At 52.5% G+C, this 26,219-nt stretch overlaps 1 protein-coding gene and 1 pseudogene across 1 annotated transcript; both read left to right on the top strand.

Moving 5' to 3' along the window:
* Positions 1-205: 205 nt before the first annotated feature.
* Positions 206-19,653, top strand: ITGA2B (integrin subunit alpha 2b). Its single transcript, XM_008012416.3, has 30 exons — positions 206-1,545; positions 4,979-5,100; positions 5,189-5,286; positions 5,396-5,561; positions 5,783-5,832; positions 5,908-5,953; positions 6,046-6,174; positions 6,537-6,584; positions 6,767-6,810; positions 6,977-7,030; positions 7,169-7,221; positions 7,417-7,628; positions 10,081-10,263; positions 10,502-10,547; positions 10,656-10,760; positions 10,845-10,900; positions 10,993-11,144; positions 11,332-11,457; positions 12,442-12,509; positions 12,643-12,790; positions 13,355-13,447; positions 14,057-14,136; positions 14,767-14,847; positions 14,970-15,069; positions 15,169-15,321; positions 15,438-15,563; positions 16,050-16,163; positions 16,400-16,501; positions 17,001-17,117; positions 19,392-19,653. Exons 1-30 carry the CDS (start codon positions 1,205-1,207, stop codon positions 19,449-19,451), a joined length of 3,273 nt encoding a protein of 1,090 aa, XP_008010607.2. The 5' UTR covers positions 206-1,204; the 3' UTR covers positions 19,452-19,653.
* Positions 19,654-24,748: 5,095 nt separating this feature from the next.
* Positions 24,749-25,519, top strand: LOC103243852 (large ribosomal subunit protein uL30-like 1 pseudogene; annotated as a pseudogene).
* Positions 25,520-26,219: the final 700 nt, after the last annotated feature.

Genomic DNA, 26,219 nt, shown 5'->3' on the forward strand with positions numbered 1-26,219 from the left:
ACTAAAAAATACAAAAAAACTAGCCGGGCGAGGTGGTGGGCGCCTGTAGTCCCAGCTACTCGGGAGGCTGAGGCAGGAGAATGGCCTGAACCCGGGAGGCGGAGCTTGCAGTGAGCTGAGATCCGGCCACTGCACTCCAGCCAGGGGGACAGAGTGAGACTCCGTCTCAAAAAAAAAAAAAAAAAAAAAAAAGACTTGGCACTCCTCCTCTTCCACTTACCCAGAGAAAATGACTTTGCCTTTCTGCTCAAAACTCATCCCTTCACTTTGTCACCCTATATTTGCATCTTCCATCCTTAGTGTGTGTTTCTGTCCAGTCGTTCGGCAATACACGTACTACATGTTGGACTCTTGGGTAGTCTCTAGGGCTGTAGCAAGGAGCCTTGCTCCCAAGGGACTCATTTACATAATCCTGTGAACAGACCATGAGTAAACAGTGTGCCCAATACTGTGCCTATGTGTGTTAGCCCATGCAGCCAGCCTGAGGAGTCAGGGAAGGCTCCCCTAGGCAAAGACCCCAACCAGAATCAAGTCTTAATGGTTAGACAAGAGCTCCATCACCCAAAAAGGATTGAGGGCCTACCTTCAACTGAACAGCTAATGCATAATCTCAGAACCTGTGAGTCAAAATTCCCTGGAATAACTCCACTTTATCCCCAATATCCTTGCCACCTAGACCAAGGTCCGTTCACCACCCTGTCCCCAGCACTGACTGCACTGCTGTGGCCACACTAAAACTTGGCTCAAGACAGACAAGTGAGGAAGCTGCTGCGCCAGTATGGCTAGTTGAGGCCGCCCAAGGTCCTAGGAGGAAGCGGGTAAATGCCGTATCCAAAAAGACACAGCAGCCTCAGGTTTTATCAGAGGGCAGCAGCTTCCTTCTCCTTCCCCAACTTCTGGCTAAGTCACAAAGCACCACAGCTGTACAGCCAGATGGGGGAAGGGAGGAGATTAGAACTGTAGGCTAGAGTAGACAGGTATGGACCAGTTCACAATCACGGTATCCCAAGCAGAAAGTGATGGTGGCTTGGACTAGCATGGTGGTATTAGAGATGGGGTAAAGATTCAAGAGACATCGTTGATAGGCAGACCAATAGGACTTGGTAATAAACTATTCTCAGGAAAAGGGAGGACTCATGGCTTTCAGCCATGAGCATCCAGCCATGAGCATGGCCTCACCCACTTCCTGACAATTCTAGCCACCATGAGTCCAGGGGCTCTAGCCCTTTGCTCTGCCCATTGCTCAGCAAGTTACTTGGGGTTGCAGTTTGATAAGAAAAGACTTCCTGTGGAGGAATCTGAAGGGAAGAAGGAGGAGCTGGCCCATTCCTGCCTGGGAGGTTGTGGAAGAAGGAAGATGGCCAGAGCTTTGTGTCCACTGCAAGCCCTCTGGCTTCTGGAGTGGGTGCTGCTGCTCTTGGGACCTTGTGCTGCCCCTCCAGCCTGGGCCTTGAACCTGGACCCAGTGCATCTCACCTTCTATGCAGGCCCCAATGGCAGCCACTTTGGGTTTTCACTGGACTTCCACAAGGACAGCCATGGGAGGTGAGCTATGAGGGAAGTTTGGGTATTGGGAAAGAGTAGGACCCCTCCCCATCACTGCTTCTGTGGGCTTCAAGTTTCCCATTTGTTATGGCAGTTGAGCAAGGTGACTTGTGGGGCCTATTCAGGTTGATTTCTTGTCAAGAATGCTGAGGTCTGGGGGACTGGCTCAGGTGAAGGTATAAGGGCAGGGCACAGGTGTGGTGATGGGCACTGAAACTATAGCAAGAACCAAGGGAAGACAAGAGTTGATGCTTTATTTTTTTCCCCAAGGGTCAGTTGTATGAACCACTCCACCCTCAACACCTTGAAATGTGGCGAGGAGGCTGGGCGTGGTGACTCACGCCTGTAATCCCACCACTTTGGGAGGCCAAGGCGGGTGGATCACCTGAGGTCGAGAGTTCAAGACCAGCCTGACCAACATGGAGAGACCTCGTCTCTACTAAAAAAAAGAAAAAAAAATTAGCTGGGCATGGTGGCACATTCCTGTAATCCCAGTTGCTCAGGAGGCTGAGGCAGGAGAATCATTTGAACCTGAGAGGCAGAGGTTGTGGTGAGCTGAGATCGCGCCATTGCACTCCAGCCTGGGCGAAACTCTGTCTCAAAAAAAAAAAAAAAAAAAAGAAAGAAAGAAAGAAATGTGGAGAGGAGCACATGTCCTAAAATTGATTTGCAGAACTAAAGTTGCCTACCCTCCCCAATCTTGCATTTCTATTCCATTTCCCTCATCTCCACCAACATTATAAATTTTTGAAAAGAAGCAATAGGTCATTAATGGTTAGTATTGATCAGGCTTCAGAATCAAGAGTGCCCAAGATTAGAGTCTTGGCTCCTCTTCATAGTGTGTACCCTGAGCTACTTACTGTGAGAGACACAGTGCCCACCAGCTTCAGGGGGTGGCAATGGGTGGCAATGGCAGATAGCCTTCAAGTGTCAACCACTTAGGGGATTTCCTCTGCTGAAGACAGCCAGTTCACTCAAAGTCCCCTCCCAAGGTGGCCCACATCCAGTGACTGAACAATGAGAAGTGGGCGAGTGGAGAGACTGGAGGCGGGGGGTGGGGAGGCATTTGATAAGGGTCCAGCCCTCTTTCCCTCTTTCATCAACTCTGACAATTCTTTTTTTTTCTTTTCTTTTCTTTTTTTTTTTTTTTTTTGAGACGGGGTTTGGCTCTTGTTGCCCAGGCTGGAGTACGATAGTGCAATCTCCGGCTCACCACAACCTCCACCTTCCAGGTTCAAGCGATTCTCCTGCCTCAGCCTCCCGAGTAGCTGGGATTACAGGCATGTGCCACCACACCCGGTTAATTTTGTATTTTTAGTAGAGATGGGGTTTCTGTCAGGGTAGTCTCGAACTCCCAACCTCAGGTGATCCGCCTGCCTTGGCCTCCCAAAGTGCTGGGATTACAGGCATGAGCCACCACGCCGGGCCTTTTTTTTCTTGTTTTCTTTTGAGACAGAATTTTGCTCTTGTTGCCCAGGCTGGAGTGCAATGGCACGATCTCAGCTCACTGCAACCTCCGCCTCCTGGGTTCAAACGATTTTCCTGTCTCAGCCTCCCGAGTAGCTGGGATTACAGGTGCATGCCACCACGCCTGGCTAATTTTTGTATTTTTAGTAGAGACAGGGTTTCACTATTGTTGGCCAGGCTGGTCTCGAACTCCTGACCTCAGGTGATTCACCCGCCTCAGCCTCCCAAAGTGCTGGGATTACAGGTGTGAGCCACCGCGCCCAGCCAACTCTGACAATTTTGAAGGGTCATTCTAGCTCCAGAGCTTGTGGGTGTTGGCAAATGCTGTCATTGGGCCTGAATCTGCTCAACTCCTTCCTGTGCCCACTCCTGCTTATCTCCCCTCCTATAAGTAGTGATCCCATTGGCACTACTTAAACATTCTGCGGTTAAAAAAAATTATAGACCAGACACAGAGGCTCACGCCTGTAATCCCTTAGCCTCCCAAAGTGCTGGGATTACAGGTGTGAGCCACCATGACTGGCCTATAAAAAAATGTTTTTTGGCCGTGCGCGGTGGCTCAAGCCTGTAATCCCAGCACTTTGGGAGGCCGAGACGGGTGGATCACGAGGTCAGGGGATGGAGACCATCCTGGTTAACACGGTGAAACCCCGTCTCTACTAAAAAATACAAAAAACTAGCCGGGTGAGGTGGCTGGCGCCTGTAGACTCAGCTACTTGGGAGGCTGAGGCAGGAGAATGACGTGAACCCGGTAGGCGGAGCTTGCAGTGAGCTGAGATCCGTCCACTGCACTCCAGCCTGGGCAACAGAGCGAGACTCTGTCTCAAAAAAAAAAAAAAAAAAGGTTTTTTAATTAGCTAGGCATGGTGTTGCACACCCACAGTTCCAGCTACTCGGGTGGCTAAGGGGAGAGGATTGCTTGAGCCCTGAAGATCAAGGCTACAGTGAGCTGTGATCGTGCTACTGCACTCCAGCTGGGCAACAGAATGAGACCCGGTCTCAAAACAACAAAATTATTTTTTTAAATTATAGCATTGTTTCAAGAGCATTTGTTATGTATTTTTGGCTGGGACCATGCTAACCATTACTCGTATTTATTACATTTACTCCTGACGGTTTTGATTGGTTGTGAAAAAGTCATTGGTTGTGAAATTGGTATTCCTATTTCACAAATGGCAGAATTGTGATTTAAACCTAGATCTGCTAGGGTCCTCATCTCTATCAGCACACACACTCCAGCCCCACTTCAGAGGTACCTTCTACCTTCCCTCATTAAAACCAGCTCTCAAGAGGGGATCTGGGCCGGGCGCGATGGCTCACGCCTGTAATTCCAGCACTTTCGGGGGCCAAGGCGGGCGGATCACGAGGTCAGAAGATTGAGACCATCCTGGCGAACATGGTGAAACTCCGTCTCTACTAAAAATACAAAAAATTAGCCGGGCGCAGTGGCGGGCGCCTGTAGTCCCAGCTACTCGGGAGGCTGAGGCAGGAGAATGGCGTGAACCCGGGAGGCGGAGCTTGCAGTGAGCCGAGATCGCGCCACTGCACTCCAGCCTGGGCGACACAGCGAGACTGCGTCTCAAAAAAAAAAAAAAAAAGAGGGGATCTGGTAACAGTCTAGACAGGCATTCTAGGGAGCATGTGAACCTCTGGTTCTTGTTGTGGGTGGAAGGATGGAGATGTTGTACAGAGTTTAGGTCTTTTTCAGCAAAGATCTCAAACCCCTTATAGTCCCAGCTTTACTCTCAACTCACTGGGTTACTTTACGCACGTGATTGCCCGCGCTGAGAGTCAGTTTCACTGTCCATAAGATGAAGTACACCTCGATGGTCTGTGAGGTGTCATTGAGGAAAGATGGTTCGGTGCCCCCATGCCACATCGCCTTCCGGGCAGTGCTCCCAGCGCCGGCGCCACGGTCTGGGATACGCTGGAATCTGCGCGGCGCTCACCCAGCTTTCCTATGCAGAGTGGCCATCGTGGTGGGCGCCCCACGGACGCTGGGTCCCAGCCAGGAGGAGACGGGCGGCGTGTTCCTGTGCCCCTGGAGGGCCGAGGGCGGCCAGTGCCCCTCGCTACTCTTTGACCTCCGTGAGTCCCAGGCAAGGAGAGCAAGGGTGGGGCCAGAGGGACGTGGACTGCCGGGCTCCAGCGCTCCACCCCTTCTTGTGCCTTCCAGGTGATGAGACCCGAAATGTAGGCTCCCAAACTTTACAAACCTTCAAGGCCCGCCAAGGACTAGGGGCGTCGGTCGTCAGCTGGAGCGACGTCATTGTGGTGGGCCCCGCGGTACAGGGCACCGGGAACAGTCGGGGGCAGGGATACGCGGGGCCGGCAGGAGCCCAAGTCTCGCGCCCTTCCCCACTCTCCTGTGGCCTTTCTCCAGGCCTGCGCCCCCTGGCAGCACTGGAACGTCCTAGAAAAGACCGAGGAGGCTGAGAAGACGCCCGTAGGCAGCTGCTTTTTGGCTCAGCCAGAGAGCGGCCGCCGCGCCGAGTACTCCCCCTGTCGCGGGAACACTCTGAGCCGCATTTACGTGGAAAATAATTTTAGTAAGCGCCCTCGACGACCTGGCCCCGCCCACTCGCGACGACTTAGTCCCGCCCCCATCGGATCCCGCCCCTAGCGCCGCAGCCGTTGCTTTGGATCTGGCCTAGCCCCAGGGCCCAGCCGACTCCAGGCCCCGCCCCTGTAGGATCCCACCAGCCCTCCTCCCGGCGCTCGCGCACCTCCCTCCAGCCCTGCGCTGACCCCTCCTCCTTGTCTCCCACAGGCTGGGACAAGCGTTACTGTGAAGCGGGCTTCAGCTCCGTGGTCACTCAGGCAAGTAGGGAGCAAAAGCGGACGGGGGCGACTCCCAAACAGGGACCCCTCTCACCCTCAGGGCTTCCCTTCCAGGCCGGGGAGCTGGTGCTTGGGGCTCCTGGAGGCTATTATTTCTTAGGTACGTGCCCATCCGTATACCTCCCTCCCTTCTCGCGGCCCGGGGAGACCCCTGGGGTTTGGGCCCCACACCCGCTGTCCCTCCGGCCCTAGGTCTCCTGGCCCAGGCTCCAATTGCGGATATTTTCTCGAGTTACCGCCCAGGCATCCTTTTGTGGCACGTGTCCTCCCAGAGCCTCTCCTTCGACTCCAGCAACCCAGAGTACTTCGACGGCTACTGGGGTAACACCTCCCTTCCAGACTTCCAGCACCCCAAGGGTCACCGCTCACCGCAGACGGTCAGGTCTTGCCCCTGCGAGAGCCTCCATGCCCACCCCTGCCGGCCAGCCCACCGCCTAAGTCGCTCCCGCCCTCAGCTCCTGCGGCTTCCCCGCAGACCGCCCACCTCCCATGCGCCCACCGCTCCCTTCCACCGCGTACTCGTAGTGCAGTCTGGGGCAGGGCTTGGCCCCTCGAAGGCCTCCGTTTTTCCATCTGCACAAGGCAGAGCTGGGGCTGAGTGGCCTTAATCTCCTCCTTCCTTGTCCTCCGTTCCCTCCTTGCTTCCTCCCCCGGGAAAGACTAATTTGCGCCCGTGTCCTCAGGGTACTCGGTGGCCGTGGGCGAGTTCGACGGGGATCTCAACACTACAGGCAAGAAATCCACTTAGGGCGGGAGTTGGGGAGCCCAGCCCGGGGAGGAGCGCCGTCCTGAAATCTCCCCTGTGTAGGGAAATCTTCCCGCACATAAATCTTCCCTGGGGGCAGAACGGGGAGCGGGAAGTGGGTAGGGTCTAAGGCTCTCATTCCCTGAGCCTGGCTCTCCCTTTCGCCAGAGTATGTCGTCGGTGCCCCCACTTGGAGCTGGACGCTGGGCGCGGTAAGTGCCCCCACCAACTGGGCATCCCGAAGCCCCTTATCCCAGTCCTCAGGCTGACAACCCCTGAGCGCTCCCCCCCCCCCCCCACCAAACCGCCCTTTCTCACCTGGAGTGGGAGGCTGCTTTGAGTACAAGAATGATGCTCTCCCCTTCGCTGTCCGTGCAGGTGGAAATTTTGGGCTCCTACTTCCAGAGGCTGCACCGGCTACATGGAGAGCAGGTGGGGGCCAGGTCCCAGTGGGAGTGGCTGGGTGGAGGGGTAACTGAGACTTCAGAATATTTCACGGGAGGTGAGGGCCCATTTCTTAGAGAGGATGCTGGTCCAGCGACCTGAATGATGGTGCTCCTCATCTTGCAGATGGCTTCGTATTTTGGGCATTCAGTGGCTGTCACTGACGTCAACGGGGATGGGTGAGGAGGGATATGCCTCACCCCTACCCAGTTGGGTCCCAAATTACCAGAGCTGCCCTCTGTCTCTCTTTCCTAGCCCCTCCTCTCACGTTACGTGTTCACCTAGGGAACAGGAGAGCAAGGGTGGGGGAGATTTGGCCCTAGCCCCAACATCCCCCTGGTCCAGTCCCATATAACCACTCATCTGGCCCACAGGAGGCATGACCTGCTGGTGGGCGCTCCACTGTATATGGAGAGCCGGGCAGACAGAAAACTGGCCGAAGTGGGGCGTGTGTATTTGTTCCTGCAGCCGCGAGGCCCCCACACGCTGGGTGCCCCCAGCCTCCTGCTGACTGGCACACAGCTCTATGGGCGATTCGGCTCTGCCATCGCACCCCTGGGCGACCTCGACCAGGATGGCTACAATGGTGAGGGAAGAGAGGAGCCCTACTAGGTGCAGAGGGGTTAACAGACACACAAAAAGCATGGAGTTGGCCTGAGGGCAGCCAGAACCAGGATGGGTTTTAAGCATATAAGTATGTAGCTTAGACACCTGGGGTGCTAAGTGGAGAGCAGATGGGAGAGATGAAGGAGACTAATTAGGATGTGTTTGCCTTAATCCAGGCAAGAGACAATGACCACCTGGATGTGGAGTTTGGCGGTGGAGTTAGAGATGGGAGTGACTTCACAGATATTTAGGACTTGGATTCTTAGGACTTGGTGGGAGACTGGATGTGGGGCCGGGGGAGAGATTGGAGTTGGGTGCCTGTGATGCCCTCCACTGCTTGGAACTCAGGCCGTGCAGCAGGTGCTGGGGAGAGGTGGGAGATCAGCAGTTCAGCTCTGGACCTGTTGAGCTTGAAGGGCTTGGGTGCTTTAGGCGGAAATATCCAAAGAACAGTGGGAGTGGCTTTCCCCGCTTCCACAAGATCGATCTGAATGGGAGACAGGGGTTTGGGGAAAGTGGATGAGGTCCTGGGACCTGTGAAATTAGAAGAGGCCCAGGATAGAGCCCTGGGGAGCAAAAGCATTTAGGTGACTCATACAGGAGGTGAGTCTGAGGAAGAGACGGAGAAGTGTCCAGAGAGGGAGGAGGGAACCCAGGAGGTCTGATGGCCAGGGACTCAAGGAAGAGCATGTGTTAAAAAGCATGTGCAGGAGGAAATGGGTGCTGCAGCTCCTGATGCTGCTGCAAGGTACAATTCGATGGGGCTGGAGAAATATCCATGGGCTTCAGCAAGAAGAGGGTGCCGGGCACGGTGGCTCATGCCTGTAATCCCAGCTACTTGGGAAATTGAGGCAGGAGAATCTCTGGAACTCAGGAAGTGGAGGTTGCACTGAGCTGAGATCGTGCCACTACTGCACTCCAGCATGGGCGACAGAGCAAGACTCCATGTCAGTGAAAGAAAGAAAGAGAGAAAGAGAAAGAGAGAGAGAGAGAGAAAAGAAAGAAAGAAAGAAAAAGGGGGGAGGAGGTTATTGGTGACAGTGACATAAATTGATTCAGGTCAAGGTAGGGTCAAAAGCCAGAATGCAATTGGGTAAGGTATGAATGGAGGTGAAAAATTGGAGGCAGCTAATGTAAACAGCTCTTTCAACAGGTTTGTGGTAAAAAGGAATTTGAGGAATAGAAAGAAAAAAAAAAAAAGGACACGTTTGACTATGAGAGGAAAAAGAGAAAAGGTGATTATGGAAAAGAGATGAGGGTCAAGGAAAGATTATTTCAATGTGGAAGAACATGGAGTAGGTTGAAAATGATGTTGTGGGGAAATGGGGGGATGAGCCAGCAGAGAGTCCCTGTGATGCCTCAGGGGGTGGGAGGTGACTGGCCCAGTGTCAGGGTAAAGGAGGGAAACCTCTTCCAGGGTCAAATGGGGAAGCGGGAAGAAAGTCAGTATGGGATTATAGCATAACAGTGGGCTGCTTCTCTTCCTGAAGTAAGGGATTATGTCACCTGCTGAAGGAAGTGACAGGGCTGGGAGTTTGATGGAATGGAGAGGTTAGAAATAGATGCTGGATGGCCAGGCACGGTGGCTCACACCCGGAATCTCAGCACTTTGGGAGGCCGAGGCAGGAGGATCACTTGAGCCTAAGAGTTTGAGACCAGCCTGGGCAACACAGGGATATTTCGTCTCTATAAAAAAATTTTAAAATTAGCTGGGCATGGTGGCTGTAGTTTCAACTGCTTGGGAAGCTGACGTGGGAGGATTGCTTTAGCCCAGAAGGTTGAGGCTGCAGTAAGCCATGGTTGCACCACTGCACTCCAGCCTGAATGACAGAGCAAGACTCTGTCTTAAAAATGAAAAAATTTTAAAAGGTGGCTCACACCTGTAATCCCAGCACTTTGGGAGCCCAAAGTGAGCAGATCACTTGAGGTTAGGAGTTCGAGACCAGCCTGGCCAATGTGATGAAACCCTGTTTCTACTAAAAATACAAAAATTAGCCGAGCATGGTGGTAGGCATCTGTAATCCCAGCTACTAGAGAGGCTGAGGCACAAGAATCACTTTAACGGGGGAGGCACAGGTTGCAGTGAGCCGAGATCGCACCACTGCACTCCAGCCTGGACAACAGAGCAAGACTCCATCTCAAATAATAATAATAATAAATTTAGAAAAAGGAATAATGATGCTTAATTTTCAGGATATATTTTCCTCAATAGACAGTGAGAGTTGTCACTGTTTTTATAACAATCCTACTTGGCAGGTCCCTCTCCCACCTGATTGTCAACTCCTGGAGGGTAAGGCAGTGCCTCCTTCACCTACACTTTGTACCCCTTTCCTGGTCTCCTGGGATGTGCCCAGAGAATCTCAGGAAAGCTTTACAGTCATCTAGGGAGGCTGAATAACAATCGGCCACTCCCTTTCTGTTACTCCTTCCAGACATTGCAGTGGCTGCCCCCTACGGGGGTCCCAGTGGCCGGGGCCAAGTGCTGGTGTTCCTGGGTCAGAGTGAGGGGCTGAGTTCACGTCCCTCCCAGGTCCTGGACAGCCCCTTCCCCACAGGCTCTGCCTTTGGCTTCTCCCTTCGAGGTGCCGTAGACATCGATGACAACGGATACCCAGGTGCCCTGGACTGCCTCCAGTTAGAAATGCCCAAGAAAGGCCCTTGGACATTTGCTGGAAGTGCCGAGAGACACGGCCAGGGGCTCATGGCTGGCCTGGTGTCCCACTGTGGACTGCCAGAGGGGCTGGGTGAAACCTCCAGTGGGGGAGGTGGTGTGGGGAAACCCCTGGGAAGATGAGATGAGGATCCCACGCCCTCTCTAATGGCCAATTCTGACCCCTTCCTCGATGTCTATAGACCTGATTGTGGGAGCTTACGGGGCCAACCAGGTGGCTGTGTACAGGTGAGTGCTGGCTCCAGGGGCAGGATGGGGAAGGTCCCATGCCATCAGAGGAGGCCAGGCCAGGAGGAGCCGCAGTGGCAAGCCTACCCCATCACCCCATCCCATCAGAGCTCAGCCAGTGGTGAAGGCCTCTGTCCAGCTACTGGTACAAGATTCACTGAATCCTGCTGTGAAGAGCTGTGTCCTACCCCAGACCAAGACACCCGTGAGCTGGTGAGGAGGCAGAGGGCATGGGCCTTGAAGGATCTGGGACCTCAGAAAGGCCCCAATCCCTGAGCCCCACTTACGTCTTTGCAGCTTCAAAATCCAGATGTGTGTTGGAGCCACTGGGCACAACATTCCTCAGAAGCTGTGTGAGTGGCATGAAGGGGATAGGAGGGAGGTGGGCTTGGACTCCCCCGGAGGCTGGCCAGGGAGGTCCTGACTCTTCTGCTTGCCCTGCCAGCCCTAAATGCCGAGCTGCAGTTGGACCGGCAGAAGCCCCGCCAGGGCCGGCGGGTGCTGCTGCTGGGCTCTCAACAGGCAGGCACCACCCTGAACCTGGATCTGGGCGGAAAGCACAGCCCCATCTGCCACACCACCATGGCCTTCCTTCGAGTACGCCTAGGCAGGGGATTGGCAGGGCTGGGCGAGTAGAACACACCCACTGCACTTGTTCTTCCAGCCCCGGGGCACTGAGCTGGGTGCTGTGCGTCCGGGGGTAGTCAGGACACGGTGCCTACTGGCCAGGAGAAGGTGGGATGTGTATGGCAGCAAGATGGCCTGACTCTTGCTCCCGTCCTAGGATGAGGCAGAATTCCGGGACAAGCTGAGCCCCATTGTGCTCAGCCTCAATGTGTCCCTGCCGCCCACGGAGGCTGGAATGGCCCCTGCTGTCGTGCTGCATGGAGACACCCATGTGCAGGAGCAGGTAAGGGAGGGACAGGTGGGGACAGGCAAGGGAGGTGCAGGACCCCTGACAACAAGTCAAGATTAGAGTTAGTGCCAAGATGCAATGTGAACCCCAAAACCTTGATGTGATTCCAAACCCTAATGAAAACCTCAAAATCCGGCCAGTCGCGGTGGCTCACACCTGTAAAAGCCAGTACTTTAGGAGACTGAGGTGGGCGGATTGCCTGAGGTCAGGAGTTGGAGACCAACCTGGCCAACATGGTGAAACCCCATCTCTACTAAAAATACAAAAAAATTAGCTAGGCATGGTGATGCACACCTGTAATTCCAGCTACTTGGGAGGCTGAGGCAGGAGAATCACTTGAACCCAGGAGGCAGAGGTTGCAGTAATTGTGCCACAGCACTCCAGCCTGGGTGACAGAGCGAGACTCTGTCTCAAAAAAAAAAAAAAAAAGGCCGGGAACAGTGGCTCATGTCTGTAATGCCAGCACTTTGGGAGGTTGGGAGGCCGAGGTAAGCGGATCACGAGGTCAGGAGATCGAGACCATCCTGGCTAACATGGTGAAACCCCATCTCTACTAAAAATACACACACACAAAAATTAGCTGGGTGTGGTGGTGGGCGCCCTTAGTCCCAGCTACTCGGGAGGCTGAAGCAGAATGATGTGAACCAGGGAGGCAGAGCTTGCAGTGAGCCAAGATTGTGCCACTGCACTCCAGCCTGGGCGACAGAGCAAGACTGTGTCTCCAAAAAAATAAAATAAAATAAACACCTAACAATCCCAGTATCCTCTAAGCTCTAATGTAAATTGATAAACCCTGACATTGTCTCAAACCTCCAAATAAACCCCAGAGCCCCATCTCCAAACTCCTTTTCATCCTCAGATCTTCTTACTCCCTAAGCCCCTATGTGAACCCAAAGCCCACTGTTTTCCTCACCCTGATGTAATCCCCAAACCTCACATGTCCCCAGCTTACCCACACACCCCAATGTGTCCCCTTAGACACGAATCGTCCTGGACTGCGGGGAAGATGACGTGTGTGTGCCCCAGCTTCAGCTCACTGTCAGCGTGTGAGGAGGCCTCCCACTCTGCCCGATCCCGGCCCTTTCTGCCCGTCATACCTGCTCCCCACCTGAGTCCCCTCTCTTCCCACATCCTGGGCCCAGACCCTGGCCATCTGGCTTCACTCCTCTTTCCCCACAGGACAGGCTCCCCGCTCCTAGTTGGGGCAGATAATGTCCTGGAGCTGCAGATGGACACAGCCAACGAGGGCGAGGGAGCCTATGAAGCAGAGCTGGCTGTGCACCTGCCCCAGGGGGCCCACTACATGCGGGCCCGAAGCAACGTTGAGGTACGGCCCCCACCCTGGGAACAGTACACAGGACCTGGGAGTCGCTGGAGCCTTGGCTCTCTCGTCTCCCTCCCTGAGAGTCTCTCTTCTCTTCTGCTTTGCTCTCAAAGATGTAATTTTTTATTTTTTATTTGAAAGAGGAATACTTGCTAATGGCACAGAATTCCAGAACTCTATTACAAAAACCAGAAAAACAAAAAAGGCTTAGGAACCAAATGTTAACAGGAACCTCTGTTAGGAGGATTTCCTTCCAGTCTTTTTTTCAATATTGACTGGCACTCACATAAGTATATATTTATTTTTTATGTTGTTAATGTAGTTTATAATAATGGGGTCATACTCTAATGCTTTGTGTTTTTTATTTCCAAAATGAAAATGCATAAAAAGTAATAGTGCTACAGCAATACACACACTAGCATGTGACAGTCCCTTGAGATCCCACCCCAAGAAACCCCCTCCCTACCTTGGCACACAAATCTTTCCAGACCTTCCAAGGGAGCTTAAATATATATATATATGATGCTGATGCTCTGTAATTTCTTTCTTGAAACTGCTTTCCTGAAGGGCTTTGAGAGACTCATCTGTAACCAGAAGAAAGAGAATGAGACCAGGGTGGTGCTGTGTGAGCTGGGCAATCCCATGAAGAAGAACACCCAGGTGAGGCTGCTGGGTCGTGGTGCCGGGTCTCCACCAGTGGCTCATGAACAACCAGATTTTAGGGGTGAGGTTTTAGAACCGCATAGTTCTGGGCCAGAATCTTGGACCTCACACTCCCTCGCCCCATGTGCTTGGGTGAGTGATTTTCCCTCTCTGAGCCCCTTTACCCAGTGGGCTTCCAGGTAAAATAGAAATAATAATGGTGGCCTGGCGCGGTGGCTCACGCCTGTAATCCCAGCACACTGGGAGGCTGAGATGGGTGGATCATGAGGTTGGGAGTTCAAGACCAGCCAGGACAACATAGTGAAACCCCTTCTCTACTAAAAATACAAAAATTACCTGGGCATGGTGGCGCATGCCTATAGTCCCAGCTCCTCAGGAGGCTGAGGCAGGAAAATCACTTGAACCTGAGAGGTGGAGGTTGCAGTGAGCCGAGATCATGCCACTGCACTCCAGCCTGGGTGACAGAGCGAGACTCCATCTCAGAAAAAAGAAAGAAAAGAAAGAATAATGGTGATCTTGAAGGGTGAAGACTGGAGGCCACATTCAGGGCAGGGCTGTCCAAAGTGGAGCATTTGGGCAGTGACCTTGACCCTCCTCATCTCCCAGATAGGAATTGCGATGTTGGTGAGCGTGGGGAATCTGGAAGAGGCTGGGGAGTCTGTGTCCTTCCAGCTACAGATCCGGAGGTACTGACCCAGCAAGCGTGCCTACCCACCACCCTTCCCCTGTCTGACCCCCGTGCAGAGCCCCTCAGCTCCCTTCCATACAAAAGGGTCTTTTGAGGCCAGGTACGGTGGTTCACACCTGTAATCCCAGCACTTTGCAAGGCCAAGGCAGGCGGATCACTGGAGGTCAGGAGTTGGAGACCAACCTGGCCAACATGGTGAAACCCCATCTCTACTAAAAATATAAAAATTAGCTGGGTGTGGTGGTGTGCACCTACAATCCCAGCTACTCAGGAGGCTGAGGCAGGAGAATAGCTTGAACTGAACCTGGGAGGTGGAGGTTGCAGTGAGCTGAGATTGGGCCCCTGCACTCCAGCCTTCCAGCCTGGGTGACAGAGCGAGACTCCGTCTCAAAAAAAAAAAAAAAAAAAAAAAACAGGTCTTTGAAGAAGCCTAGTTCCCTTTCTTCCTCAGAGACTTACATCTGAGTCTTGGCGCCATAGAGGAAGTTCTTTCCCAGGCCTAACTTCAGTGTGGCATGCTGTTTGTATAATTAGCTTTCTCTGTACTCTCTAAAATTCTGGCCTCACCCTCAAAGAGTCACTGGGCTGGTGTCCCTGGCCCTGTTTCTCCTCATCCCCTCCCCTCTAGCAAGAACAGCCAGAATCCAAACAGCAATATGGTGCTGCTGGATGTGCCAGTCCGCGCAGAGGCCCAAGTGGAGCTGCGAGGGTGAGAGGCCAAGGGTGGAGAATGGAGGTGGTATTTAGGGCTCTCAACTCCAGGGGGCGCTGGGGAACCCCACAGGCCAGTCAGGGCATCACACTCTCTCTGGGGGTCTTGGGCACCTGCAGGAACTCCTTTCCAGCCTCCCTGGTGGTGGCTGCAGAAGAAGGTGACAGGGAGCAGAACAGCTTGGACAGCCGGGGACCCAAAGTGGAGCACACCTATGAGGTAGGGAGGATCCTCGCGTCCCGGGCTGGGGTGAGCCAGTCCTCAGAACTCCGGGTGAGGGGCTGAGCTCCCCGCACCCTGCCACCACCACCCCTCCAGCTCCACAACAATGGCCCTGGGACTGTGAATGGCCTTCACCTCAGCATCCACCTCCCGGGGCAGTCCCAGCATTCCGACCTGCTCTACATCCTGGATATACAGCCCCAGGGGGGCCTTCAGTGCTTCCCACAGCCTCCTGTTAACCCCCTCAAGGTGAGAGCTGGGTGGAAGAAAGAGCTGTGAAGGGGGCCCCAGACCAACCACCGGGGCACCTCTGTGGGCTGGGGTTCGGCGGAGACCTGGGCCTGACCACTCCTTTGCCCTACCAGGTGGACTGGGGGCTGCCCACCCCCAGCCCCTCCCCCGTTCACCCGGCCCACCACAAGCGGGATCGCAGACAGATCTTCCTGCCAGAGCCCGAGCAGCCCTCGAGGCTTCAGGATCCAGTTCTTGTAGTGAGCAGGCTCTCTGGTCTCCAGTGGGGCCTCCCCGGGGCCCAAGGGGCAGAGGGGATGGGAGGAGGGAGAGGGGTCCGGGTGTGCTGCGGGCCTCTGTGGGCCACGCTTGGTCCCACGGAGCACTTCAACATGGAGGAGCACACTGGCTTGTGTCTGGGGTGAGCTGAAAGACACCTGCACTTTTTTAAAGCTTCCTAGTACGTTAAGGAACATAAAATAATGCCAAAGGAAGGTTATCATAGCTCTGGGCATTGCGCGTTGGGGGATGACCCTCCCTGCATCTCTGGGACTATGTGAGCAAGCCCGTGGAGAGACAGCATCCGAAGATTGGATCCAAGGCCCTTCCTGATGGGAAGGCCACCGCTCCCCGAACCCCCGGCCCCCTCTGCGATGGGTCCTGGGGGTAAGGGCGGGGGGCGGGGGGCGGGGGGTGATGGAGTGATGGGCCAGGACGGGCTGGGAACTGATGACGCCTCCCCTCAGAGCTGCGACTCGGCGCCCTGTACTGTGGTGCAGTGTGACCTGCAGGAGATGGCGCGCGGGCAGCGGGCCATGGTCACGGTGCTGGCTTTCCTGTGGCTGCCCAGCCTCCACCAGGTGGGGCGGGCCGTAGGGTGGCAGGGCCGGGCCTTCTAGGCGAGGACCACTTTGCTCTGGGAGGGGCGGGGTTTGGTGTGGGAAGGCAGGAAGAGAGGGAAGGCAAGGTTTACTTTGGGGGATTGCAGGGGATTAGGGTAGAGGCAGGGCTTCCCCGCCTGGAGTGTGGGACCGGGACTCCTGCAACCAATAGGCCTCGTGTGGGTGTTTATGGCTTTCAACCCCAACCTGTCCAGAGGCCACTGGATCAGTTTGTGCTGCAGTCACAGGCATGGTTCAACGTGTCCTCCCTCCCCTACGCCGTGCCCCTGCTCAGCCTGCCACGAGGGGAAGCTCAGGTGAGTGTGGGGGGGTGGAGCAGAGACCAGTCCTGCAGGACCAATTGTCCCCAGTCAGTGACAGTCAGGAAGGTCTGAGGGGTGGTATGGGTGGGTGGCATGGCTGGAGGTCACCAGCCTGAGGTTTGAGTCTTTATGAAAGGCAGGTGTCTGCCGGGTGTGGTGGCTTATGCCTGTAATCCCAGCACTTTGGGAAGCTGAGGCAGGTGGATCATGAAGTCAAGAGATTGAGACCATTCTGGCCAACATGGTGAAACCCTGTCTCTACTAAAAATACAAAAATTAGCTGGGCATGGTGGCACGCACCTGTAGTCCCAGCTACTCGAGAAGCTGAGGCAGGAGAATCTCTTGAACCCAGGAGGTGGAGGTTGCAGTGAGTGGAGATCACGCCACTGCACTCTAGCCTGGTGACAGAGTGAGACTCCATCTCAAAAAAAAGAAAGAAAGAAAGAAAGGCAGGTGTCAAGGTGACTGAGAAGACACGTGGGTTTGCCCCCAGGTGCGGACACAGCTGCTTCGGGCCTTGGAGGAGAGGGCCATTCCAATCTGGTGGGTGCTGGTGGGTGTGCTGGGCGGCCTGCTGCTGCTCACCATCCTGGTCCTGGCCATGTGGAAGGTGAGGTGTGAAGGATGGTGGAATCTCCAGTGGGGCACAGGCTTGGCCCTGCCTTGCCTCACAGGGAGTCAAGGAGAGATGGTGGCCCACCCAAGTGGGTAATCCAGGGACCAGGGATCTATGTCTCCATTATTAGAATGTCATTCTCGGCCCAGTGGGGTGGCTCACACCTCTAATCCCAGCACTTTGGGAGGCCAAGGCAGGTAGATCACCTGAGGTCAAGAGTTCGAGACCAGCCTGGCCAAAATGGTGAAACCCTGTCTCTACTAAAAATACCAAAATTAGCCAGGTGTGGTGATACATGCCTGTAATCTCAGCTACTTGGGAGGCTGAGGCAGTAGAGGCGGAGGTTGCGGTGAGCCAAGATCACGCCACTGCACTCCAGCTTGGGCAACAGAGCGAGCCTCCATCTCCAAAAAAGAAAGAAAGAAAGAAAGAAAGAAATAGAATGTATTTCTCTAGTAGAGCAAAAAAGGTAAAACAAACACACAAACCCAAAAAATGTCATTCTCCTGGGAACACTTCTAGGTACATACTACTGGAAAGGATAGCACCTGAAATTCTGGGGCCTTTAGACACCCCTGCCACTGGAAAGAATCAGAGGATATAGAAGGTATATAGGGTGTAAGTTCTGCCTTCAGGAATTCCTGGCTGGTCTTGAGGACAAGACGCACTTCCTCCTAGCTCTGCCCTTCCCCTTGAGTGAGGCAAGAGGCCCAAGGACTGGTTTAGAGCCTATTCCTCGCTTCCTATGTGGCCCTGGAGGGTCACTCGCTCCTCTGCACCTGGAGAAGTCTCAAGTACACTGAAGGGAAGACATGGTGCTTTCAGGGAAAACCACACACTAGACCCACAATAATCGAACACATACCATCATATGCTCGAGTCACGTAGACACAAACTTCAGTATAAGAAAAATTCCAGGCTGGGTGCAGTGGCTCACTCCTGTAATCCCAGCACTTTAGGAGGCCGAGGCAGGCGGATCACAAGGTCAGGAGTTGGAGACCAGCCTGACCAACATGGTGAAACCCCGTCTCTACTAAAAATACAAAAATTAGCCAGGCATGGTGGCACACGCCTGTAGTTCCAGCAACTCAGGAGGCTGAGGCAGGAGAATCACTTGAACCAGGGAGGCAGAGGTTGCAGTGAGCCAAGATTGCGCCACTGCACTCCAGCCTGGGCAACAGAGCGAGATTTCGTCTCAAAAATAAAATAAAATGAAATAAAAATTCCAGATGGGGGCCAGGTGCGGTGGAGCACTTGAGGCCAGGAGTTTGCGAAAACATAGAGAGACTCCATCTCTACAAAAAAGTTTTTTTTAAAAAAAATTAGGTGTGGGCCGGGCGCGGTGGCTCAAGCCTGTAATCCCAGCACTTTGGGAGGCCGAGACGGGCGGATCACGAGGTCAGGAGATCGAGACCATCCTGGCTAACACGGTGAAACCCCGTCTCTACTAAAAAAAACACAAAAAACTAGCCGGGCGAGGTGGCGGGCGCCTGTAGTCCCCGCTACTCGGGAGGCTGAGGCAGGAGAATGGCGTAAACCCGGGAGGCAGAGCTTGCAGTGAGCTGAGATCCGGCCACTGCACTCCAGCCTGGGCGACAGAGCAAGACTCCGTCTCAAAAAAAAAAAAAAAAAAAAAATTAGGTGTGGTAGTCCACACCTGTAGTCCCAGCTGCTTGGGAGGCTAAGAGGTGAGAGGATTGCCTGGGCAACAGAGAAAGACCCTGTCTCTAAAAATAAAATAGAAAAATTCAGAGGCCAGGCACAGTGGCTTATGCCTGTAAATCCCAGCACACTGGGAGGCTGAGGCAGGCAGATTACCTGAGGTCAGGAGTTTGAGACCAGCCTGGCCAACAGGGTGAAACCCCATCTCTACTAAAAATTAGCTGGGCATGGTGGCACAGACCTGTAAACCCAGCTACTTGGGAGGCTGAGGCATGAGGCATTTTTTTGAACCCGGGAGGTGGAGGCTGCATTGAGCCAAGATCGAGCCACTACATTACAGCCTGGGTGACAGAGTGAGACTCCATCTAAAAAAAAGAAAAAAAAAAAAAAAAAAAAAAAAACAACTCAGGGGAGAAAAAACAAAAACCCAACAATTTGTTCCATGCATTATCTGTAAATGTCAAAAGGCATCCATTTGTGAGTACAGTGGGGTTCGTGTTCTGTGCTGGTCCAGGGAGGCACTCGTAGCTAGCATACTTCCTCACACATGCTCTGGGGCTGACAGATCATCTCTATACCCTGACCTTGGCCCCCGTGTACCCCCAGGTTGGCTTCTTCAAGCGGAACCGGCCACCCCTGGAAGAAGATGATGAAGAGGGGGAGTGATGGTGCAGCCTACACTGTTCTAGCAGGAGGGTTGGGCGTGCTACCTGCACCACCCCTTCTCCAATGAGTTGCCTCCAAGCTTTGGGTTGGAGCTGTTCCATGGGGTCCTCTTGGTGTCATTTCCCTTCCAACAGAGCTGGGTCACCCCCTCCTGCTACCTAATAAAGAGACTGAGCCCTGATGCCGAGCATGCTGCCTCCTTTTGGGGCCAGAGGAGAGAGGACCAAAGAAATGTTTTGGACAGGGACCTAGGACTGGTGGAAGTGTGAACAGAGAAGGTCTCTGCCAGGGCAAAGTGTGCAAATCACTGTCTTTGGGGAGTGTCAGGGAGTGCAGAGTTGGGGTAGCAGGTATAAGAAAAGAGGGAGAGCCAGGCGCAGTGGCTCATGCCTGTAATCCCACTAGTTTGGGAGGCCGAGGTGGGCAGATCACCTGAGGTTGAGAGTTCGAGACCAGCCTTACCAACATGGAGAAACCCCATCTCTACTAAAAATATGAAATAAGCTGGGCCTGGTGGCGCATGCCTGTAATCCCAGCTAGTTGGGAGGCTGAGGCAGGAGATTCGCTTGAATATGGGAGGCAGAGTTTGCAGTGAGCCAAGATTGTGCCATTGCACTCCAGCCTGGGCAACAAGAGTGAAACTCCAGTCTCAAAGGGAAAAAAAAAAAAAAAAAAGGAGAAAGGGTGGCAGGGCCTCAAGGAAGACTGGAGGGGGATGAACATGTCTAAGGGCAGGATGGGATGGGAGGGCAGGTGATGGGGTAGGAGCACCAGAGAAGCAGGCTGTGTCCTTGGTGGGCAACTTTATTTATTTATTTTATTTTTTATTTTTGAGACAGAATCTCACTCTTGCCCAAGCTGGAGTGCAATGGCATAATCTTGGCTCACTGCAACCTTCGCCTCAGAGGTTCAAGCAATTCTCCTGCCTCTGCCTCCTGAGTAGCTGGGACTATAGGAGCACACCACCACAGCTGGTTAATTTTCATATTTTTAGTACAGAAGGGATTTCACCATGTTGGTCAGGCTGGTCTTGAACTCCTGGCCTCAGGTGATCCACCACCTCGGCCTCCCAAAGTGCTGGGATTATAGGCGTGAACCACGGCACCCAGCCAGGGCAGCTTTAAATAGCACATTTGTTACAATTTTGGAAGGGTAAATTTCACAATGACCTGAGGTGTGGAAAAATAACATGCTCTCCCTGCCTTTCTATCAAAAAAGGCCTTTAAAGCTGTTTGGAGTGAGAAGGGGCAGAGGGAGGCTGGCTCAGCTGTTGCCTGAGGAAGGCAGCATCATGCCAGGGAAGAGAGAGCAAGCATTGCTCCCTGGCTACCCTGCTGCCATCCCTTCCTCCCCACCAAGAAGAGCCTTTAGCCAGGAATGAGGATGAGGATGGAAGACAGCTCTCCAGCTGTGGTGAGTACAGCTGAGAGGCAGAGGTAGGGAGGTCTCCCTGGAGTCCTGAGGGATTTGTTCATTCCTGGGTTCAATAAATATTTATTGGTCAGGCATGGTGGCTCATGCCTGTAATCCTAGCACTTTGGGAGGCTGAGGCAGGAGGATCACTTGAGCCCAGGAGTTTTGGGCTGCAGTGAGCAATGATCGTGCCACTGCACTCCAGCCTGAGCAACAGAGAAAGACTCTGTCTCTGAAAAAATAAAAATTGGCCGGGTGAGGGGGCTCACGCCTGTAATCCCAGCACTTTGGGAGGCCGAGGTGGGCAGATCACCTGAGGTGAGGAGTTCAAGACCAGCCTGGCCAACATGGTGAAACCTCGTCTGTACTAAAAATGCAAAAAAATTAGCTGGCCATGGTAGCAGGCGCCTGTAATCCCAGCTACTCGGGAGGCTGAGGCTGGAGAATCACTTGAACCTGGGAGGCAGAGGTTGCAGTGAGCCGAGATTGTGCCATTGCACTCCAGCCTGGGCAACAAGAGCCAAACTCCATCTCAAAAACAAAAATGAAAATAAAAATTGCTAGCTAGGTGTGGTGGTGTGTGCCTGTAGACCCAGGTACTCAGGAGACTGAGGCAGGAGGATTGCTTGAGCCTGGCACCTACTGCATGCCTGGCACTATTCCAGTGCTGGGATGCAGCAGTGAACAAAGCAACGTCCCTGCCCTCCTGGAACTTACATTGCAGAGGTAAAAAGTAAAGTAAACAAATAAATAAATGTATGGTCAGTGGCAGTCAGTGCTGTGAGTGAAAAAAAAGGTGACGAGAGAGGGATAGATTGTATGTGGGTGGACCAGGTGTGGTGGCTCACACCTGTAATCCCAGCATTTGGGAGGTTGAGGCGGGCAGATCACCTCAGGTCAGGAGTTGGAGAACAACCTGGCCAAGATGGAGAAACCCTGTCTCTACTAAAAATACAAAAATTAGCCAGGCACGATGGTGGACACCTGTAATCCCAGCTACTCAGGAGGCTGAGGCAGGAGAATCACTTGAACCCAGGAGGCATACTCCAGCCTGGCAACAGAGCGACACTCCATCTCAAAAAAAATAAAAATAAAAAAATAAAAAATATATATATATATATATATAGTGGATGTTTGGAGGGGTGCTGCTAACATTTTAGGTAGGGTGGTCAGGGAAGGCCTCTTTGATGAGATAAGCAGGTAGATGAATGACTGAACCATGCAGCTACATGAAGATAAAATGTTCTGGAAAGAAAGAGCAGCCAGTGAAAAGGCCCTGAGGTAGGAGCTGGCTTAGTGTGTTCAAAAAAAGCAAGGAGGCCCATGTGGCTGGAGGCAGGTGGGTGAGGGTCCAGGAGATGGGGGATGGGGGGAGGAACACCCTGTGGCCATGGGGAGGACTTTGGACTTGACGCCAAGTGTTGGGGGAAGCCATTGATGAACAATACAACAGCAAGAGCTGTTGGTATTTGATTCTACCCAAAGGTGTAAATAGTAAATTCTGAAAAGAATATTTTGACATACATGCATGGCAAGTTTCGGAACAGGTTTCTATTTGGGTGACTGAACGCATTTAAGAAAAGATTAAGCAGTGATCCTTGAACACCAGCCAAATTGCCTTCTCCTTCCGTCATTGCAATTGGATGGCTCCAGTCAACTTATCTTGATCCAGCAAAGCATTTGGCATTTGTCCTTATAGACAAGACATAAATGTGAGCTGGATCATACAGACTCGGATTTAGACCTGAACAATTCTGATAAAGCTGAAGGAGATCTCTAGGAACCTCCGTCCTGGTCCTGGGCTGCCTGGCATTGTCATGAGTCGCTTGACTGGAGGCAGAGGAAGTCACTCTTCACCCTGCAGATGGCTGCTGGCTGGGAGGGAGCTCCAATACAATGGGTAACTGAAGCAGATTCAAGGCAGCCTTGACAGATTGCAAAATTGGGTAGAAACCAACAGGATGAAATTCACCAGAGATGAGTGCTAAGTCTTGTGCTGAGGTTCCAAAAAACTAGTTACATAAGAATAGTACTGGGAAATCTAGTGAGATGGAAATTTCTGTTGAAAAGAGAGAGAGAGGCTGGGCGCCGTGGCCCATGCCTGTAATCGCAGCCCTTTGGGAGGCCGAGGCGGGTGGATCACAAGATCAGGAGATCAAGACCATCCTGACTAACACGGTGAAACCCTGTCTCTACTAAAAATACAAAAAAATTAGTCGGGCGTGGTGGCGGGAGCCTGTAGTCCCAGCTACTCAGGAGGCTGAGGCAGGAGAATGGTGTGAACCCAGGAGGTGGAGGTTGCAGTGAGCTGAGATCTCAGCCACTGCACTCCAGCCTGGGCAACAGAACAAGACTCTGTCTCAAAAAAAAAAAAAAAAAAGAAAGAAAGATAGAAAGAAGGAAGGAAGGAAGGAAGGAAGGAAGGAAGGAAGGAAGGAAGGAAGGAAGGAAGGAAGGAAGGAAGGAAGGAAGGAAGGAAGGAAGGAAGGAAAGAAAGAAAGAAAGAAAGAAGGAAAGAAAGAAAGAGAGAAAGAGAAAGAAAGGCCGGGCGCGGTGGCTCAAGCCTGTAATCCCAGCACTTTGGGAGGCCGAGACGGGTGGATCACGAGGTCAGGAGATCGAGACCATCCTGGCTAACACGGTGAAACCCCGTCTCTACTAAAAAAAATACAAAAAACTAGCCGGGCGAGGTGGCCGGCGCCTGTAGTCCCAGCTACTTGGGAGGCTGAGGCAGGAGAATGGCGTGAACCCGGGAGGCGGAGCTTGCAGTGAGCCGAGATCCGGTCACTGCATTCCAGCCCGGGCGACAGAGCAAGACTCCGTCTCAAAAAAAAAAAAAAAAAAAAAAAAGAAAGAAAGAAAGAAAGAAAAGAAAAGAGAGAGAGAGAGAGATGGAAAGAAGAGAGACAGATGTACTGGCAGTTTTCATTCTGTCCACAAGCTTATAATGATGTCCCCTTAAATCAGAAGACCCAACCAGGAGGGAAGCCTGCTGTTCTCTGGGAAATGGGGTCCTTGCCTTAGGTATCCAGTCCCTTAGGCTTGGCCACCACATGGTGAGAAAGAGAAGGTGACAAACCGGAGAGAACCAGGGAAGAGATACCAGATAAGGATTTGGCCAGCTGTAAACTGATTGATGATGACAACCAGAAATATTGAACTGGAAGGAAAGAGAGCTTGGCTGGGACTAGGGCAAGCCAATAGCTGTCCTCAAATACAGGATTCAATGGCTGAGGACAAAAGAGAGACCCAGTGTATCATTCACAAAGCCAGAACCAAGACCACTGAGAATCACCAACTGGTGGAAGAGAAAGGCTGCTGCCAGCTCTGGAAACACTCCTTAGCCATTAGCACTGCCCAGCAATGCATCATATTACCTGGGCACAAGTGAGTCCCCACCTCACCCTGGCCCAGCAATAGCAGCATTTATTACGCCCCTGCTCCTGTGAGGCTTGTGCTAGAGTCTTTACATCATTATTTGGTCATTACATCTCATTTAGTCATTACAGCAACCCTATGAGGCAGAGATTATGACGACTCCCATTTTCAAGGAAGACAGGACCAGCAAGGCTGAGTAACTTGCCAGTGGCTTAATAAGAGACTTAGGGCTAGGCACGGTGGCTCACACCTGTAATCCCAGCACTTTGGGAGGCTGAGCGGGAGGATCACCTGAGGTCACAAGTTCAAGACCAGCCTGGCCAACACAGTGAAACTCCATCTCTACTAAAAATACAAAAATTAGCCGGGCATGGTGGCAGGCATCTGTAATTCCAGCTACTCAGGAGGCTGAGGCACAAGAATCTCTTGAACTCAGGAAGCAGAGGTTGCAGTGAGCCGAGATTGCATCATTGCACTCCAGCCTGGGCGACAGCAAAAGACTCTTAATGATCGGTAGCTGCAACACTAGAAAGATTTTTCTTTGCAAGAGCAAAGAAAAATCCCTTTGGTTCTAGAAAATCTCCTGAAAAAGAGGAAGGCTTATGAAGCCCTCAAAGCCACCCAGGCAAAGCAGGCACTTTTGTCAAAGAAGGAGCAGAGGGAAGGAAAAGGGCTCAAGTTTAAGCAACTGGAATCAGTCCTACATGATTCCTAGCGGCAGAAATGTGACAAAATGCATCTCAGATGACTAGAAGTCAAACGTCACGCCTTGGAATTGCCAGATAAACATTCCTTGACCTTTGGTGTATGCATCGAAAGAATTGATGGCGTGAGTTTATTGGTGCAGAGAACCATTTGTAAGACTTTGCCTAAATAACATTTTTAGTGGTGTCTTTGTAAATGTCACCCCCCAGAACCTAAAAATGCTGCGTGTAGTGGAACCTTATGTGACCTGGGCATTTCCAAATCAGATGTCTGTCCAGGAACTCATTTTGAAACACAGACAAGCCAAGGTCAAGAATAAGATCATCCCTCTGACAGACAACACAGTGATTGAAGAGCACCTGGGGAAGTTTGGTGTCATTTGCTTGGAAGACCTCATTCATGAAATTACCTTCCCAGGGAAGCATTTCCAGGAGATCTCATGGTTCTTGCGCCCTTTCCACCTCTCAGTGGCCCATCATGCTACCAAAAATAGAGTGGGCTTCCTCAATGAGATGGGCACACCTGGCTATCGGGGTGAATGCATCAGTCAGCTCGTCTGCCAGCTGAACTAGACCCAGGTGCCAAACTGCAGTAAATTTTTATCAATGAAGTGGAAGCATGTGTAGTAGAAGCATGTGTTTTTGTTTTTATGGGAATTTTTATCAAGTATCTTCAGAAAAGATTATTTCCAGCTTTATCTTCAAAAACTGGAAAGGAAAGGTCAAAGAAAAGACAGTAGCTCACACCTGTAATCCCAGCACTTTGAGAGGCCGAGGTGGGTAGATCACCTGAGGTCAGGAGTTCAAGACCAGCCTGGCCAACATAGTGAAACACTGTCTCTACTAAAAATATAAAAATTAGCTGGGCATGGTGGCACGCACCTGTAGTCCCAGCTACTTGGGAAGGTGGGGCAGAAGAATCACTTGAACCTGGGAGGCAGAAGGTGCAGTAAGCCAAGACCTCACCACTGCACTCCACCCTGGGCAACAGAGCAAGACTCTTGTAAAAAATAAATAAATAAATAAATAAATAAATAAATAAATAAATAAAAGAAGGAGGAGGAGGAGGAGGAAGAGGAAGAAGAAGAAGAAGAAGAAGAAGAAGAAGAAGAAGAAGGAGGAGGAGGAGGAGGAGGAGGAGGAGGAGGAGGAAGAAGAAGAAGAAAACACTAGCCTATGTTCATGGCAAGCACCTCTCATCACAGTCCAGTTCCAAGGAAAAATTCCAGCATTTTCTACATTGGCTGCCACCTCATCTAAAATCAGCACATTC

This window comes from Chlorocebus sabaeus, chromosome 16 (assembly GCF_047675955.1).
Source record: "Chlorocebus sabaeus isolate Y175 chromosome 16, mChlSab1.0.hap1, whole genome shotgun sequence".
Classification (NCBI taxonomy): domain Eukaryota; kingdom Metazoa; phylum Chordata; class Mammalia; order Primates; family Cercopithecidae; genus Chlorocebus; species Chlorocebus sabaeus.

What these genes read in the sequence shown, in the direction of transcription:
- ITGA2B (XM_008012416.3), top strand. Translation starts at nt 1,205, where the DNA reads ATGAGTCCAGGGGCTCTAGCCCTTTGCTCTGCCCATTGCTCAGCAAGT. An exon ending in CTCGCTACTCTTTGACCTCC is followed by an intron (nt 5,101 to 5,188) that starts GTGAGTCCCAGG and finishes TGTGCCTTCCAG; the next exon opens with GTGATGAGACCCGAAATGTA. An exon ending in TTCAGGATCCAGTTCTTGTA is followed by an intron (nt 15,564 to 16,049) that starts GTGAGCAGGCTC and finishes GCCTCCCCTCAG; the next exon opens with AGCTGCGACTCGGCGCCCTG.